At 42.1% G+C, this 15992-nt stretch overlaps 1 protein-coding gene across 16 annotated transcripts in view; it reads left to right on the plus strand.

Annotated features, from left to right (window-relative positions):
- Window positions 1-15973, plus strand: part of LOC135946802 (uncharacterized) — a 57076-nt gene extending 41103 nt beyond the window's left edge. The window contains exons 9-30 of one of the 16 annotated variants that reach the window (XM_065495178.1): window positions 210-441; window positions 4343-4533; window positions 4753-4868; window positions 6270-6435; window positions 6790-6942; window positions 7144-7414; window positions 7466-7680; window positions 7736-7963; window positions 8021-8145; window positions 8199-8439; window positions 8503-8661; window positions 8883-9107; window positions 9234-9431; window positions 9652-9855; window positions 10137-10282; window positions 10333-10452; window positions 10560-10813; window positions 11101-11264; window positions 11684-13046; window positions 13722-13818; window positions 14148-14272; window positions 14540-15973. In XM_065495178.1, the coding sequence (XP_065351250.1) occupies window positions 210-441; window positions 4343-4533; window positions 4753-4868; window positions 6270-6435; window positions 6790-6942; window positions 7144-7414; window positions 7466-7680; window positions 7736-7963; window positions 8021-8145; window positions 8199-8439; window positions 8503-8661; window positions 8883-9107; window positions 9234-9431; window positions 9652-9855; window positions 10137-10282; window positions 10333-10452; window positions 10560-10813; window positions 11101-11264; window positions 11684-13046; window positions 13722-13818; window positions 14148-14272; window positions 14540-14837 (5291 nt within the window). In that variant the 3' untranslated portion in view covers window positions 14838-15973. Of the gene's footprint in view, window positions 1-209; window positions 442-4342; window positions 4534-4752; window positions 4869-6269; window positions 6436-6789; window positions 6943-7143; window positions 7415-7465; window positions 7681-7735; window positions 7964-8020; window positions 8146-8198; window positions 8440-8502; window positions 8662-8882; window positions 9108-9233; window positions 9432-9651; window positions 9856-10136; window positions 10283-10332; window positions 10453-10559; window positions 10814-11100; window positions 11265-11683; window positions 13047-13721; window positions 13819-13876; window positions 13950-14147; window positions 14273-14539 lie in introns of those variants that run through there. The other 15 variants (XM_065495181.1, XM_065495179.1, XM_065495183.1 and 12 more) reach the window with 15 other exon arrangements.
- Window positions 15974-15992: the final 19 nt, after the last annotated feature.

Raw genomic sequence — 15992 nt, forward strand, 5'->3', positions numbered from 1 at the left:
CAATCAGAAAGTAACCCCGTTAAATTTTTTAAATAAACATAGTTTTATTAAAGCCTTAAATGCCCAGTGCATTCCGAAGAAAGGCTTGTAAATCATAAATTACAAATTATGAATATGTTTCTAATGTAAAGTGATTAAGAATAAAATTTTACTTTGATTTACACTTACATTTCGTGCGCTAAATTGAATTAATCTTCCATTATTTACAGTTGCAGAGTCGTCAGAATCTAAGACTCCGGCAACGCCCAGGCGGGAAGAATCCTGCAACCGAAACATCACCCTAGGTAGGGACCTTGGCTTGAGCCCGTCAGCTGTGGTAACCAGCCCTGGCTTCCCCCACTCATACCCTGACAACGCGCGCTGCCTCACCAGGGTGTTCGCACCTCCAGGGCACCACGTGGTTATCGATTTTGAGGAGCTAGTACTGGAGAAAGAACCAATGTAAGTGGACCATTTTCTAAATTTAATCTCAATATCCGTCAACATGATTTATTTCAGTCCATTCTGCAGTTAAAATATTAATTTTGTGCGACTTGAACAACGTCGCAGTGAAAAGGCTGTTGTGTAACCCGATCTCCTTTTCCTCTCGTGTTTCTCAAGCATCTTGATTGCTGCTGCCAGCGTCTAGAGTGAATTTCGCCCCCTTTGTGAGCCGATAGCATCAGCAAATGCAGGGTGCAGGCCGAGCAGTAGATAGGCGAAAGTGGGTTGCACTGGTGGCAGCAACAGGTCATTATTTGCTTTCTTCCGTGCCGTGGGCGAATCAATATGGGCGTCACCGAGTTGACCAAACTCAAGTGAACTTTCCTTTCGCGCACAACAAAAACAACCCCTTCGGCTAACTTAACGAGACTAACATTTTATCGGGTATTTCATACAGCTGTATTGTTGGTGGTGATTGTTTCGTTTTTAAATGCGTTCATTTTTCTTTCCAATGTTAACATAATATCAAATTTATGTTTTAGAACTAGATAGATTAAATCTTGTGACCCGTGCAAGAGGTCGTATTTTGATATTATCTGCTCAAAAGGGGCAATTTATTTTATGGTGTTCCCGTTTTTAAAACTAATTTTACATGCCTTAAAGAACTTCCAAATATTTAGTTTCATCATCCTTTCATGTGAATATTTTGACTGAAATATTCAGAATGACTAATTTATATGCAAAAAGTTGAAGGTTTCCGTTCATAGTTAAATTAATAGCTCTTGTTTGCTGCCTGCTGCTTTACTTCCCCATAGTTCCTTTATTGCATGATTGGCCTTGGTTGCTATAGAAGAGTCATTTAATATTATTACAACTTCATTTATTGCCGCAAATTATCCAAGAGCAATAATACCTTCATTTAGTTTAATATGTATATAGAGCGAGATAGCCGCAGACATTCCATCCGGATGTCATTTTCAATTAAGCTTGCGCTCTGTGATTTACGACCCCAGGTTGGCAATTTCTGCTTCTACTCGCAAGAGCGGGGCGCAGTAATTATGATAAAACAGATTTCATCCTCAACAGTGTAGTTATACGGCTTCAGTTTTTAAATAGACTCTTATTATCTAAAAATGAAATAAAAAATCTCTACGCTAACGAAGAGATGTGTTTTTAAAAGGTTACAGTATGGAAAACTCTTCTAATAAAATTCTCATTAATGCAAATGGATTCTATTATATTATGGCTAGAATTTTATTAAAAGGGAACTAAATATAAGTTGTCATTTCTCCTTCTCTCTGCCTAAAAACTCTTTGACACGTCCATTGAATAAGAGCATTCTAAGCCTGCACCGCCTGCACATGCAAATTTCAATGCCGACGAGTGAGCCTGTATAATGCTCAAATAGATGGAGGCAAAGTTTTCCGTATTACACATTAGCTGCTTCTCTGTTAAAACAATGGATGAAAGCCTCTCAACACACTATTTATTTTTCTCCATTCAAAATGCTAATGGGAAAAGAGAGCTGAGGCGCATTTGCACAATTTGCAGTTTGATGTTGTATGGGGAAAATCTGCCTCGCGCTCGCTCGCTGGATGGGCAAACAGTTTGAAAGGAAGTCGCGCCTGCGGGATCCCCTCCATTGCTCGGCGGAAAGTGCAAAGTTTGCCGTTTCTGTTGGTTTTATACGCACTGTTTGCACAGGCGAAGCAACACAGAGGAGTGGATGTTCGGAAAGCCTTTTCAACTGCATATTGATGACCAATGTTATTCCCGCCTGAGCAAATTTTTAACATGAAGAGTTTCCTCAATAAAAACGTTTTGCGAAATGAATGAATAGCTCTGTAGATAGCAATAAATAATAATGAAAAAAAACACTATCTTAAAAATAGTGTCTTCGGCTAAAACCAACATTATAGGACACCCAAATTGACCGTTGTGGACCAAAACAAAATTATATGCAGATCAATTTCGATAATTTGGTTTAAAATGTGACTCTAGTTTTCGCTCTATAAAAATAAAATGATTCCATTCCCTTACAAAAATGCATTCCACAATAGCTAGCTGTATTTTCATTGCTATAAATATTAAATTTCCTCGTTAATAATTCAAATTTGTTTGTCTCTGATAACGAATATTTTTAGCCGGAAAAACTAACAGCCACTAATTTAGCAAAAAATTTATTTTCAGATAAAATGAGAGCACATGATCATAGATCTGTTTTTAGATTTTGTAGTTTTGCAACCGCGGACGTCACTATGTAAAGTTGATCTATGGCAAGCTAATGCATACGACCGCAGCTCGACACGTTTGCTAATTGATGAGGTGGAGCTGGGCGAGAGTTTTGCAACTCATTAGGGAATACGGTGCGTGACGAGGATTGTTTGCGCTTGACACCAACATCACGCTGACAGTGCAATCGGTGATTTCCGATTTGAAACGTGCACGATTATTGGCAGGATTTTCAAATGAGATGGAGCTATTTTCATTTGATTCGTAATTAATGGTGTTTTGATGAACACAAATGAAATAATTTAACTTGATAAGCATCCTACGTCAAGAAATTTTCCTGAGATGAAAGTCTTGTTTGGAAAATAATTATATTTTCCAATTATTAACCTTAAAAACGAATAATTTCTTGTTAAAATATTGGAGGAACCCTGATTCCGACAGAAGCATCACCTGCGTCAGTAATTTATTCCCACTGCATCAAGATAAACTAAAACTTCGAAAAGCCAGCGAGACACCGCAACTGTTGTTGAATTGTAGTTGTTGTTTGTGTTTGTGCAGTTTGACCCGTAAAATCGGCGGTGGCAAACTTGTTGCGCTCTCAGCGGGATGCTGGACGGGCGTAAAAATCGATTACTCTGGGGACGGGAGACGAGGCACAGTGTAGCGTGCGCAAATGTGGGCCACACGATAACGGTGTTGCTAAAGCCGTGCTTGTGCATAAAAGTGCATGCACTGCAAACACAACACACGAGGTGCACGCTCTAATGGCCGCATGCAAATCTCCCATTGCTTATCTTCCGTGGTGCGAGAAAATCACGTTTTGCGCTAGAAAAGCCTGCTCCAACCTTTCAATGACAGCAGCTAAATTGCGAGCAGCAATTTGATTCGCTTGTCTGCTACAGATTTTTCAGCATATACACCGTTGGAAATTGGACGTCGGAGTTGTATACGCCCAATGAGATTAAAACTGTTTCCCATTTATCGCTTGCTGTATTGTGCACTTCAGAGAGTGAATGCTGATGGTGACGCAAATGAAATGACTGCTATCCCTGCTTCCGCATGGCAGGAAAAAAATCTGACTGACATGTTGTCATTATCCAATGTGATAATTAATTCTAAAATCACAAATTTCATTCATAACAATGGGCTTAAATTCTCACTGTCAGAATATAAAGCTACGAAAAATTGAAACTTTATCTTTTATTACAATTATATCAAATTGCATTAAGCGTATTGATATGCTTCTATAAGAATAAAATTAATTTTATCCACCAGAACACCTCCAATATTAGATTTAAAGGCAACAAAAAAAATTTGACTCCTCTTTGAAACCCAAAAGGTTACTTTAGAGTCAAATATTTATTATAATGCTTGAAAAAAAGGATTCAAATACTTATATAAGATAATTTCAATATCTTGGTGGATCCAGAAAAAGCTAAAGTTTATGTAGAAACATAAAACCGTCTAATCTGCTTGAAATGGTCTATTTTCATTTCTCCTCTTATAGTCTCAGACCAAATCAAAAGTAAATCGAAATCGTTCTAAATAATTGTATTAATTCTATAATGAAATTAATTTAATTTAAAATGAAAGTATTTTCCCATTAAAGCTGGATTCACTCTCTGGGATGTTTCTTCGTGTCTATTTCGTTTGCAATATACTGTAAAAGAATCACATTTGCTGGCAGGTGCAGTTACGACTACTTGGAAATCTCTGAACCAGACGCAGACGTGCCTGCTCGACGTCTGTGTCACGATTGGAGCGGCAAGCTCAAGCTTTTGCGGCACATAAGCAAAGGGTCAGAGCTGCAGCTGCTCTTTTCCTCTGATTACTCGCATCGCTTCGGAGGATTCAAGGCCCGCGTTTTCATGGAGAATGGTGAGTTCTGTTTTTGCAATATGCAGATGTAGTAAAATATCATCCTGGGAATATTTTATCATGAGAACTTATGAGATTTCCCCATTTTACAGAGCAAACAAAATAACTATTGTTTTTGCTACATTCCTACTATAAACCCTTGACACATTAAAACATAATGTGCGCTAACGCCACAAAGCCCCCCTTTGGTCAAAAACCTTTCCTGTGTACGTGTTGCAGACAAGTTTGAGTGTGCAGAGAGCCGAGAGATTAAGTACAACAGCTCGTGCTACCTGTTCATCGGATTCCCGGAGGTAACGTGGACCACAGCAAGACAAGTCTGCCGTGGCATCAATGTGAGTAAACTTCAAAGGAATCTGGATTACTGCTCAATTTGCCGAATCGGATCCAATTTTATTTCCTCTTGATTAAAAAAGTGCTCCATTGGAGAAATGGCTAGCAGCTTTTATTCCAAAGGGGAAATCTGCCTCGGAGGAATTCTAAATAAACGGCCGCAGTTGGCTTGTTTCCACGCTCGCCATTGATCAGCAGCCGCCTTTCATTCCTCCTCGGTGGTTCGGCGGGCTGCAAATTTGCACAAAGGACGAGATTGTAATTAGCAGATCCTGCCGATGAGATGTATATGCGGGCAGCCATCGACCGGATTCTTTTGATTGCAATCGATTTCAAAACCGTTTTCAGCGGTGAGAAAATGTGTAATTTCCCTAAATGGCATCGCAGGCGCCCGCTTGGACGCGATTAATTGGAATTGTGTGCGCAGCTGGGGTGCCCTATTTTTCACGGGCACGCGATGTAATTAAATGCGAGTGGTCCGCTCCGAGCTTTTTCACTCTGATGGATTAGCCAGCAATTCCATTTGCGCAAGTCCAACCTTTTATGAGGCAAAAATTACAAGCACAATTAAAATTACCACTTAAACAGGAACTTTTGACAAAATTTTCTACAAAACAAATAATTTATTGCTGGTTATTTGTTTTAATGTGTTTCACGCAAAATTTCTTTGTTACACGAACTTCTTACCTATTTTCTGCGCAACAAATTTTGTAATTATTCGTTTTAGCTTTTACTTATTATTGATTTTCTTTCAAGAAAGCAATAAAACTTCACCATTAAAAGTCAATCAATCATCTTCGTGACATTTTCTTGCAAAGAACGAGTATGCTCGCGACTGAACTTTGGTGCATGGATAATTACTCAAAACCAAGAAGGTGCCTAGACTTTAGGGTTGGGAAAGTTTAAATCTAATATATTAAGTAGAAACTGTTTTGTATTGAACAGATTAAACAGCTGAAATAAACCCTTGGTGAGTGTTTTACCACTATTAATTCCCGAGAATATTTCACCTCTGTGCGGTCGTGGTACTTATACTGAGTTTCAAAGCCGTTAACAAAACAATCAAGCTTCATAGACTGTATGAAATGAAAAGCAATTTAACGGCCTTTCTCATTATTTCTGTAAAAAAAGAATAGGGAATTTTAATTGAAATTCCGCCAGAGAACAAAAGCCTTGGGCAGAACAAAGAGGCGAGCAGGAAGGAAGGAATCGAAAGTTTGCCCTTACGCGCATCTTTTGTCTCTCAGGTTTCTATTCATTAATTGTTTCATCAGCCGAAAACTCCACACAGGAGCGCGTTCATGAAAGAGATAATTAAAATTCTCCTTCCTTCTCTCTCCACGGTGGGATTAATTTGAGGAAATTTTCGAGCCGCAAATAATTACATAATGCGTTTTTTGCAGGCTGAGCTAGCTAGCGTGCACGACAACGACGAACAATCTTTCCTCACGACAGCGTTGCGAAATTCAGAGCAATACTCAGCAAACTCTGTCTTTTGGCTCGGCGGCCGCTTAGAGGCAAACTCGACACAGCTGACTTGGTCTGACCAGAGTTTGGCCTCTTTCACGGGTATGACTTGAAAATGTAACCTTCCTTTTTTATGTATCTGATTATTTAAAAAAAACATAATAAAGAAGATATAGTTTCAGCTGAGAACTGGCAATGATATGCATTTCTCACTTTTCCTTTTGCCTAATTCACTTTTTATCATTTTTTATTTTATCTCCTTTGATGTTTTATGTTTCTTCTTATCATGTCAAAGTACAAATATTTTACAAAATAGCAATTAAATTATTTTATGTGATCATTTGTTGCTCACAACTTTTGCTAATAATTCCTCATCGACTGGTATTGCTTAGGTCAATTAATTAGAAGTTTGCTTTCACGTGAGTTATTGCATGTGACATTTAATTTTGTCATTAGCTTGGCCTGCGGGCGTGCAGGCGAGCAGGGAGGACCGTTGTCTCGCGGTCGGATGGCAGACCGCACCCACAGTCGGATTATCCAGTGGCCTCTACTGGCAAGCACAAAGGTGTTCGCTTGTCGGCGGATTTGTCTGCCAACGCAGAATTCAAGGTAAGCAGCTTTTTAACAACAAGGCAGAGATAAATGTTTCCAAGTTTCTCTCTCTAAACACTACATGGCTAAAATATTATTAATTTAATTTTCGTTGGGATTATGTATTTATGAACAATCCTGTGAATTAGATAAAATTTATTTATTTTTATCTTCTTCAAATTTTTCTATTAATTTACAATTTTGTTGCCTCATAATCAGATCTACCAGGCGCTCTGAGCACCAACAAAACGGTCGAGGGAACTTCTGGATTGCTGCAATCTCCAAATTTTCCTCAAGCCTATCCGGCCAACGTAGATTATTGGGTCAAAATCACTGCGCCAGCAAACTCAAGGCTTATTGTCTCATTCAAGAAGATTGATTTGGAGCCTCAGTCCGAGTGCCTGTATGATTTCATCGCGATGTGGAACTACGATGAGACCGAGCCAGCCGAAACTGTCTGTGGCACAAAAACAGAAGAAGAGCTCAAATTGTTAGTAGTTATATTCTCATCAATGAAAAAAATGAACTAAAAATTGTTCAGGTTTCGGTTCGTTTCGACAAGCAACCAGGTCTTGGTTCACTTCCGTTCGGACTTTTCAATCTCAGGGTCAGGATTTGAGCTAGAATGGAAGGCCGTCCCCTTGTTAGGCTGCCCAGAGCAGACCCTAATGGCCAATGAGGGCAAATTTAAATCACCAAACTTCCCCGACTTCCTGCTCACCAATTTAGATTGCACAATCAATATTTTAGCGCCAGGTTGCTCCCTTGTGGTGGAAGAAATAAGCAGACAATAAAATTTCAACATTTTCAGAGAGAAAACGAGTTTGGTTCCACTTTGAAGAGTTTCACGTTGATCCGGAGTTCAGCAACGTGGAAATCTCGCTAGGCAACGGAGCCAACTTTCAGCCGTTTCAGCTCAAGGCCGTAGCAAGTGACGGCACATATCTGTCCGAGGGCGAGTCCCTGCAAATCAGGCTGAGAACCTCGGCCTCTGAAGCTGTGATGAAAAGTCGCGGGTTCAAAGCTGTCTATTGGGCGGGTAAGCGGATAGAATTCACAGGCAGGAGATATTTGTTTTGATTTGAAAACTTTTCAGTGGACCAAGTAGATGAGGAACAGTCAATATACATAGCCCCAAACCAAACGGCACTTCTGTTGCCCCTGAATTGGCCAGAGATGTCACCAGAATCTGAAGGGAACTTTCGATTTGCTCAAAAACTGGTGAAATATTAAAATAAATAATTCCAGATCGATATTAAGTAATCGTGTATTAGATCGCCCCAATGGGCTACACAATCAGACTGACGCTGTTTGGCCTGCAAGTGGCGCCAAAGGAAAGCGCCGAGTCTTGCTTGGAGGTGCAAGACTTTTACTCGGAGGCCAACGGCACTAGCTGGTCTCTTTGTCGTTTTGACAACGCCAGCACCCCAGTCACACTGACTTCGTACCTGAATATGCTGCTCATCACGCAGGGAGGCGGAGATCTCCTCAACGCCACGGTTTCAGTGGACAACGGTGGGAGTCATCACTGTTGAAAAATGCAGTTATTATTAACTAAAACAATTATTTCAATTCCAGATTCTGGATTAAAACAGAAACTACTGCTGCCGTCCTTAGGCTCAGGAATAGACTCTTGCACGCCTGACCCGTGCCAAAACGGCGGCCATTGCATCGCAGCCAACAACAACAAGCACAAAAATCGGCCTAATGTGTGCCGGTGTCCAGGACATTTTACAGGTTGAAGAAAACATTATGCAATGCATGATAATTTTACGATAGCTGGGATCATTTCAATCAAACAATTTTTTGGTTAAAAATAAAACGGAGCTATGTGATGGGATATTAATTAAAATATAAAGATCTATTTATGATTCAGTTTAAATAAAATTGAATATCTTTTACATCGATTTAATTTATAATTTTTCTACGCACGTGACATTATAAATTCTTATATCCAGGTCCGTTTTGCGCACTGACATTGTGTGACCTCTCGCCGTGCATGTTCGGCACGTGCGAACTGATTACGGGCAGCTTCAAGTGCAACTGCCAACCGGGCTACCGCGGCACAAACTGCGAACAAAAGCACCGGCCCTGTCTAGACAACCCATGCGAGGGGAGGGGGGACTGCTCTGAGCGTCCCGGAGGGGAAGGTTTCCTGTGCAGATGCCACGCTTGGTGGGAAGGTGAGTTTGTGTCAATCGTCTCATCAACGCCTGCAAACGCTGTTGGTGGGCATCCCGCTCGTCGAATGTGCGAAGCCGGTTGCATACACATTTCTAGATCTGATCGATGTGCGTGTGTGTTTTCAGGATCGCGATGTGAGCGTCGCATGATCAAAATTCCGTTCAAACCGCTGTCGGAGCGGATGCTGCAGGAGCCCTTTTGGTTAGGGTTGATCACTGTCATGATAGTGTTAGTTTGCATTGGCCTTGTGTGGTGTGCTAAACGACATTTCCCTGAGAAATTAGAGAAGTTGTTAGCGGAAGAGGCAGATCGTTCTAGACCTAGTAAGAACAACAATTTTTTACTCTATCTACTTCACTTTCTTGAATGCCACTTTTCTCTCTTAATCTTCAGTAGACAAAGAGTAGTTAGAGCTCTGCTAGTAACCTCTCTTTCTTTCCGTCTTTCTACTTTTGGGTGAAATTTGCTTTTCAAGCAGAATTCATCTCGTTGTTGGTAACTCGCTTTGGTTGATATTTACGCCGCTTTCGTATGCAAAACTAGGCTATGCCTTGTCTTCATCGGCGTCACTGTCCGCCCCTGGCGGCGCCGGTGGCATGGGCGTCGCCTGCAGCCCAGTCGGGGCGCCAAGGAACTCTCTGCTCGGCCGACTGGGCATCAGAAAGCCCTCGCTTCTCAGCCTAGCGCCATCCAGTCCCAAGGATGGCTCCGCCCCACGCACTTTCAGTCTAGATGACCTGCTCAGACGTAAGTATCGTGCTTTTGAAAATGCGGCGAGGACACTGGGTTGAATGTTAGAATTTAATAAAAATAAATCATGCCGTGTCATTTTGTATCGACTCGCTTTACACGGAAAAGGCTATGGTCACGCTTGAATTTTTGCTTTCGGCTATTTTAGAATTGTATAGGATGATAATTAGCATTGAAAGCTGCATTTGTCACGGAATATAGATTAAATTATTGAAAGTACGATTCCTTAGAAAATTGTTACCTTTGGTGTATCTTGTATTGATTTTCAATACCATCAGGAACCCCAAGTCCAAGAAAGAAACGAACCAATTCGACCCCAACGAGAAAGCCGCTTGACAAGAAAAAAATTCTGCAGCAACTGGTCACGCCAACTGGCGGAGGCAGCACCATGTCAGTTAACTCGGCCGTTGAAGTCTCTAGAAAGGTGAAATCTCTGTTTTAAAATTAAATTTTTATTGCTTTGTTTATCTGCAGGTGAGTCTAGGTGAACTCATCCAGATGAGTGACAAAAATAGGCGGACCAAAAGTGAAGAAGGACCTTCCCCTGCAGAAGCCGAAACCTCCCTTGATGCAGACCCTAAATTGGAAAAGAAGGTTTGCCAATAATTTGAATATTTTTTCAGAGAAGCTCATATTTATTAAATAAGAATGAAAAATTTCGTTGATCCATTTGTTAATAAAAACGATTATTACATTTCCAGGTGACATTTGCCCGTCTTCTGGACAAAGTGTCAGCTGAAATGAGTTCTGGATCAGGCTCCGGTTCTCCTCCGTGTGGCAAAAAGCTGCACGCTCAAGGAGCAGTGTCTCAACCAGACAGTGGCAGTGAGGACGTGTCCACGACCTTCTCAGGGTCTGACCCAACACTACCCTGCACCAGTCGTCGCTTGCTACCAACGAAGAACACTCGTCTCTCTCGCATGTCCAGTGCAGACTCTATTCTTGCCATGTTCAGGTGAGAGGCACAACATTGCTGTCCACTGCCACGTGTGTCTAACCAAAACGTGTTCCTCTCAAATTCTCGCGCACTTCTAGAAGGTAGCCCAGATCGCGACGAAAATGAGCAAGGTCACTTGCTACTTCTCTGATTCTTTTGATTGAGAATATTTTTTCATCTCTATATCCCTCTCTTTGCTCTCGCACTTGATTGGTCGATTCTCCTTCCATCTGCACTGCATTTCCTCTCCCTTGTATTGCGCTTAACAAAAATTGCGGATTTTGAACTAAATAATTTTCTTGCAGGACCACGTTCAACGCCAGATCATCGCAGCCATCAACACCGTCCAGCCCGCAGGATGTCAGCGCCGACGAATCGTCACCCGGTCCAACGCCTGCGTCGTCGAGCGCCCCTGACTCGCCCATGTCCATTCATCTCTCGACCATTGAAGTTCCAGTCATTAGCTCAGGTATGTGAAAACCAGTTAAATTAATCTGCTAAGCCTAAATTTTAATGAATTTAAAAATACCTCTGCGAGAAAAAAGGATGATCCTTAAATTCACATTTCCTTTTTTTATAAATTTTGATTAGATCTGTTTGAAATTCTGCTATTGATTTTGAGGTTAGAGTTGAGCAACTGGTTCATTTTTTTTTCAAAAATTGCATATCAAGCATATCAATTAAATTTTTGTAGGAAAAGCATGTTCCTTTATTTCTAAACATTGATGCCAGTTGGCTGAGAGCTGTGCTATGCACATTTTCTTTTATTAATTTTGATGTAAAATTTTTTTGCTACGCTAATTTATATAAAAAAAACATGGCAAAAAATCCACTAATATTGTATATTTGGTGTAATTATTTTGATTCGATTTCTCATTGTACTTACAGGTGGGAACAGTTCATCCCTGCAGCATCCACCGACCATCCTACTTGAAATTCCCACCATCGAGTACGGGAAATGCTTGTCGCCGATCAAAGAGGTGCCAACCCCGATCCCGTCGCCAGCGCCAACTCCCTTGCTCGCACCCCGGCGCAACAACAGCAAAGAGCGCGTTGATGAGGACGAGGCCCTGCGCATCGAAGTGCTAAACCCCAGTCCAGTCACTTCGCCATCGTCCACAACGTCCAAATCCCTACCGATGACCACCTATCCGGCCCTCCTTTCGCCCAGCAGTGCCAAACTGCCGAAGAACAAACCCCCTACCAGTTTGCAGATCCCCACCATCTGTTTCCCAGACGACGACTCGCCGGTCAATCCCGTCGTCATCCCGATTCTTACCGTGCAGACGCCGTCGCCACCAGCACCAATGCCAACGGGGTCCCCGCCCCCGCACAGCAAACGCGGCCTCTCCTCCAAAAAGCTCCTGCGTGACCTGATGGCCGACAAACCTGGTTCTCTGGAGCTGCCGGGCGCCCCTCCCGTCATCACCATCACCAACACCCTGAGCGAGATAGAGAGCGACATTGACACGCCGGCCGTGGGCGCCAAGGCAGCCGTTCAGGGGCCAATGTGCTTCCTCAGCCCGTTCGCCATCAAGGGCGCGGACCACCGCACCGCCAGCGAGTCCAACCTGAGCTCGTCAGGGTACAGCTCGATGGCGAGTCCGGGACCGTCACGCTGCGGCTCCAGCAACCCCCTGTGCCCCTCCGAGCCAGAGGAAATCCTCACCCCTGCGGAACGGGGCCGAGAGGGGCCTGCGCCACCTCCGAGGAAGCCGTCCCCCCTGCTGCGGACCCCGGCCATCCAGCCACCGGAAGCTCAAGAGGCTTGCCCTGAATCCAACGATGAGGGCTTCGGCACCGACCACCTGGAAGAATGCAAACTTAAGCTGCCGTCCATTGTGGTTGAGACTGCCGAAGGCGGTGCACTCCTAAGCCCCGTCAGCTCGCGCAGCGAGAGTCCCCTGAGCGACAGAGTGACAGGCATGGACCGATTCTCGCCCCTGTTTTACCACAAATCAGAGCTTCCGTACACGGACTCGGACGGCCTGTACGACTGTCCGAGTTCGGAGGTGGCCAGCGGCAAGCAGAAGATTGGCGGCAGCCAAAAGAAGAAGGTGCGTCGGCCGAGCTCGGCGTCCCTGGTTTCCGCCAGGGGCGGCTCGACGCTGGGCGGTTTGCTGGAAGTGCCGTCGGCCAAGGAGCCGTCCTTCTCCTTACAAAGGTGCCACAGAAAAAGTCCTAAACGCCGCGCAGCGCGTATTGCACCTCCTAGTAGCTCCTCCTCCTCAGAAAGTTTGAATTCGTTCAGGTGAGATTAGCGGTGCGCCCTTTGTTGTTTCTGGCTTGTACCTATAACTAACTTTAAACACCTTTTATAATATACTGTTGATAAAGTTGTACATTTCCATTTTTACCATATACAATATTTTAGCACTTATATTTTTAGCATATTTTCATGGCCCTGATTTTCGCTGTTGAAAATAAAGTTCAACATTCAAAATTTATTCTTGTTGGGACTTGCAATCCAGGTGAGCAAGAATATAATTTTATTTTTGAAGTTTTGAGTACAAAAGTGATTTTTGTATGTCTCTCAATCCAAAATAGATAGTTTATTTTTTAATCATTTAATTTACACACATTTTTAAGCATTTCTTACAATTGAGTTGAAAGATCACTAAACGTGTTTCACGCAAAAACTGGGGCCTACAATATATATAATCCACCCTTCTGCTCTTTTTATCTTCCTCTATTGGACCCAAAAGCCAGCACCAACAAATGTACATGTCAGTGCACGTGAACCCATAGAAAATAAAACTGCTTTGAAACTCAAATACAAACCAAAAGCGGTTGTCTGCACGAGCCCTTTTAGGAATGTGATCTCCCTAATAGTGAAGTTCTGCTTTGGGTGTGCTTCTCGCTTTGAACGTTTATAGCGCTCTGGTGTCGCGATAGTATAGTGGAGGAAACGTGTTTTAAATCGCAGGGGCAACAGAAGCAGTCCAGCTAAAAGAGCCAAAGACGCCACCAGCCCGAGCAAGGTGTCCAAGGCAGTCGCTGAAAAAGCTGCTGCCGAGGTGCGGGTAACTATTGAATTCATTCGTTTGAAACACCGTTTTCAATTATTTTATTCTTGTCCAGAAGTGTTCGGTTCTTGAAGGAGCTCAGTTGTGGTTCACGAAGATTGAATTGATTACTGAAATTTGATGATTAAGTAATATTTTCGAGTTTTTCTTAACATGTAATGTAGAACTAAATGCTAATTTTGATATTCACAACTAAACTGTGTAGTATTATAGAGGCTTCAACCTGAGTATCATGTATAAATTGATTATCACGCCCTGCTGCATTTACTCGCGCTTTCGCTTATGGTTGAATATGACTCAATTATTTCACGTTAAAATTTGTACAGGAATCATCTTCCAAAGATGACCAGACGGGTGACAACAATAAACTTTGGAACGGTCCTCCGTCAACGTCGGTGACGCGGGTGGCGAGGAAAATATCAAGACTGAAAACAATTAGCCATCAAATAAGGTGAAATTATGATCCGTATTGCCAAATTTCCAACCCTTACAAAAATTAGGTCCAAACTTTTCTCGTGAGAAAAAAATCAATTCTCATTTAAGTTTTTAACTGCACTGCTAATTCATAAGAAAAAATCAGTTTGGGAATGATCAGTTTGCAACCCATATTCGGTAAAAAAATATGTAGCACCCCCGCACCTTTTAGAAACCCCACGAGCACCACGTGTTTGTATGTGAGGAAACTAAAGGAGCGATTGTCGGTCATTAACGGCGACAGTCTTTCCTCCGCTCAGGTTCCTGCGGCGACTGGAGCTGAGCATACGCCGGCGCGACGACCCGCAGCAGCAGACCCCGACGGACAACAGCGTGGACACCGAGCTGTCCTCTTCCGCGTCCAGTCCGACCCTGCCGACTGCGCCGGCCGCCTCCATATTGCGCATGAAAGCGCGCGCGCTCGCCCGCCGGCAGATCCCCACGCGGATCCACTCGCGCTGCGAACTTGCCACCTTCCTGCTCGGCGGCCAAACCCACCAGGACTCGGACTGAGCGACACTGAAAACGAATGTTTGGTCTAAAGGTTTTATTTCCGTGTTCACTTTGATATTTACCACTTCACCATGCTCTTGGGTGGTTTTTACTCTAAATAGATCCGGCGGGCAGAGGAGGGGAACTTTTCATGAAGTATGTTGTTTAAATTTAATGCATTTTGTTTTTCACAATTAAATGTCGAAGACTTTTTATCCGAAAAGATCGCAAAACCTAATGCCACCAACCTCAAATAAATAAGCTTTTCCTGTTGCAACATCTGTGAGGCATAAAGATTTTCCACTTTTATGGTGAGTCAATTTCTGCTGCTCTTAATTTTTATGGGAGATTATCCATTCCAATATTCAACTTTTTTACTACATAAACCCAAACGTTTTTATATTAAACTTTTTAAATTATTAATGGTTTTGAATTTCATCTCGATCACAAATGTTCTTTTTACGATGATGGCATGGAAGATGTGGATTATATGTACATATTAATTATGGATATCAATGCTTGAAATTAGTTTATGGTGTACAAATATAGTCTTGATGATGACAGAAGAGCTCAAAAAATGCTCATAACAAGACAGGACACTGTGGAAATTAGTTAAAAACTGGAAGAGGATTGATATTTTTGTAAACAAATATGAATGGAATTATATTGTACTCTGATCAAAACGAACGCAGATATTTTAAGCAAGTTTGACTGCGCTGAGGCTTATTGTTCTATTTTTTCTGGAAAGAGATAGAGACAAGATGTTTGTGTTATGATTTTGCTCACAAAATTGTACGAGTGATATCATTAAATTGTCTCTAGAGCTAATTAATAAGAAAATACTCGAACGACTGCGCATACCCTGCAATAAAATCTCATGATTATTCTGATGCTGGGAACAAAATAAATGGGAATCAAGCAAAGCAATTTTAAAAGCAGATGGGAAATTCTAAAGGAAACCTTGATGGAGAAACGTTGCTATTTTACACAGTGTTGACTTCACTTTTGAAATTTTGAGACGGCATTTTCTAACCGACAAAAACCATTCTGCGCCAAGTGTAACTCTGAAGTGCTCTGAATAATGTGTAAAATTGATGTTTTTCGAGAATCTACTTGTTCCATGAAAGTTGTTTGCGACTTTAATTTTCTGTGTCATAATAATAATAAATTTGTTTGGCAAAGCGTTCGTACTATATTTTCATCTT

The sequence above is a fragment of the Cloeon dipterum genome, chromosome X (assembly GCF_949628265.1).
Source record: "Cloeon dipterum chromosome X, ieCloDipt1.1, whole genome shotgun sequence".
NCBI classification, from domain to species: Eukaryota; Metazoa; Arthropoda; class Insecta; order Ephemeroptera; family Baetidae; genus Cloeon; species Cloeon dipterum.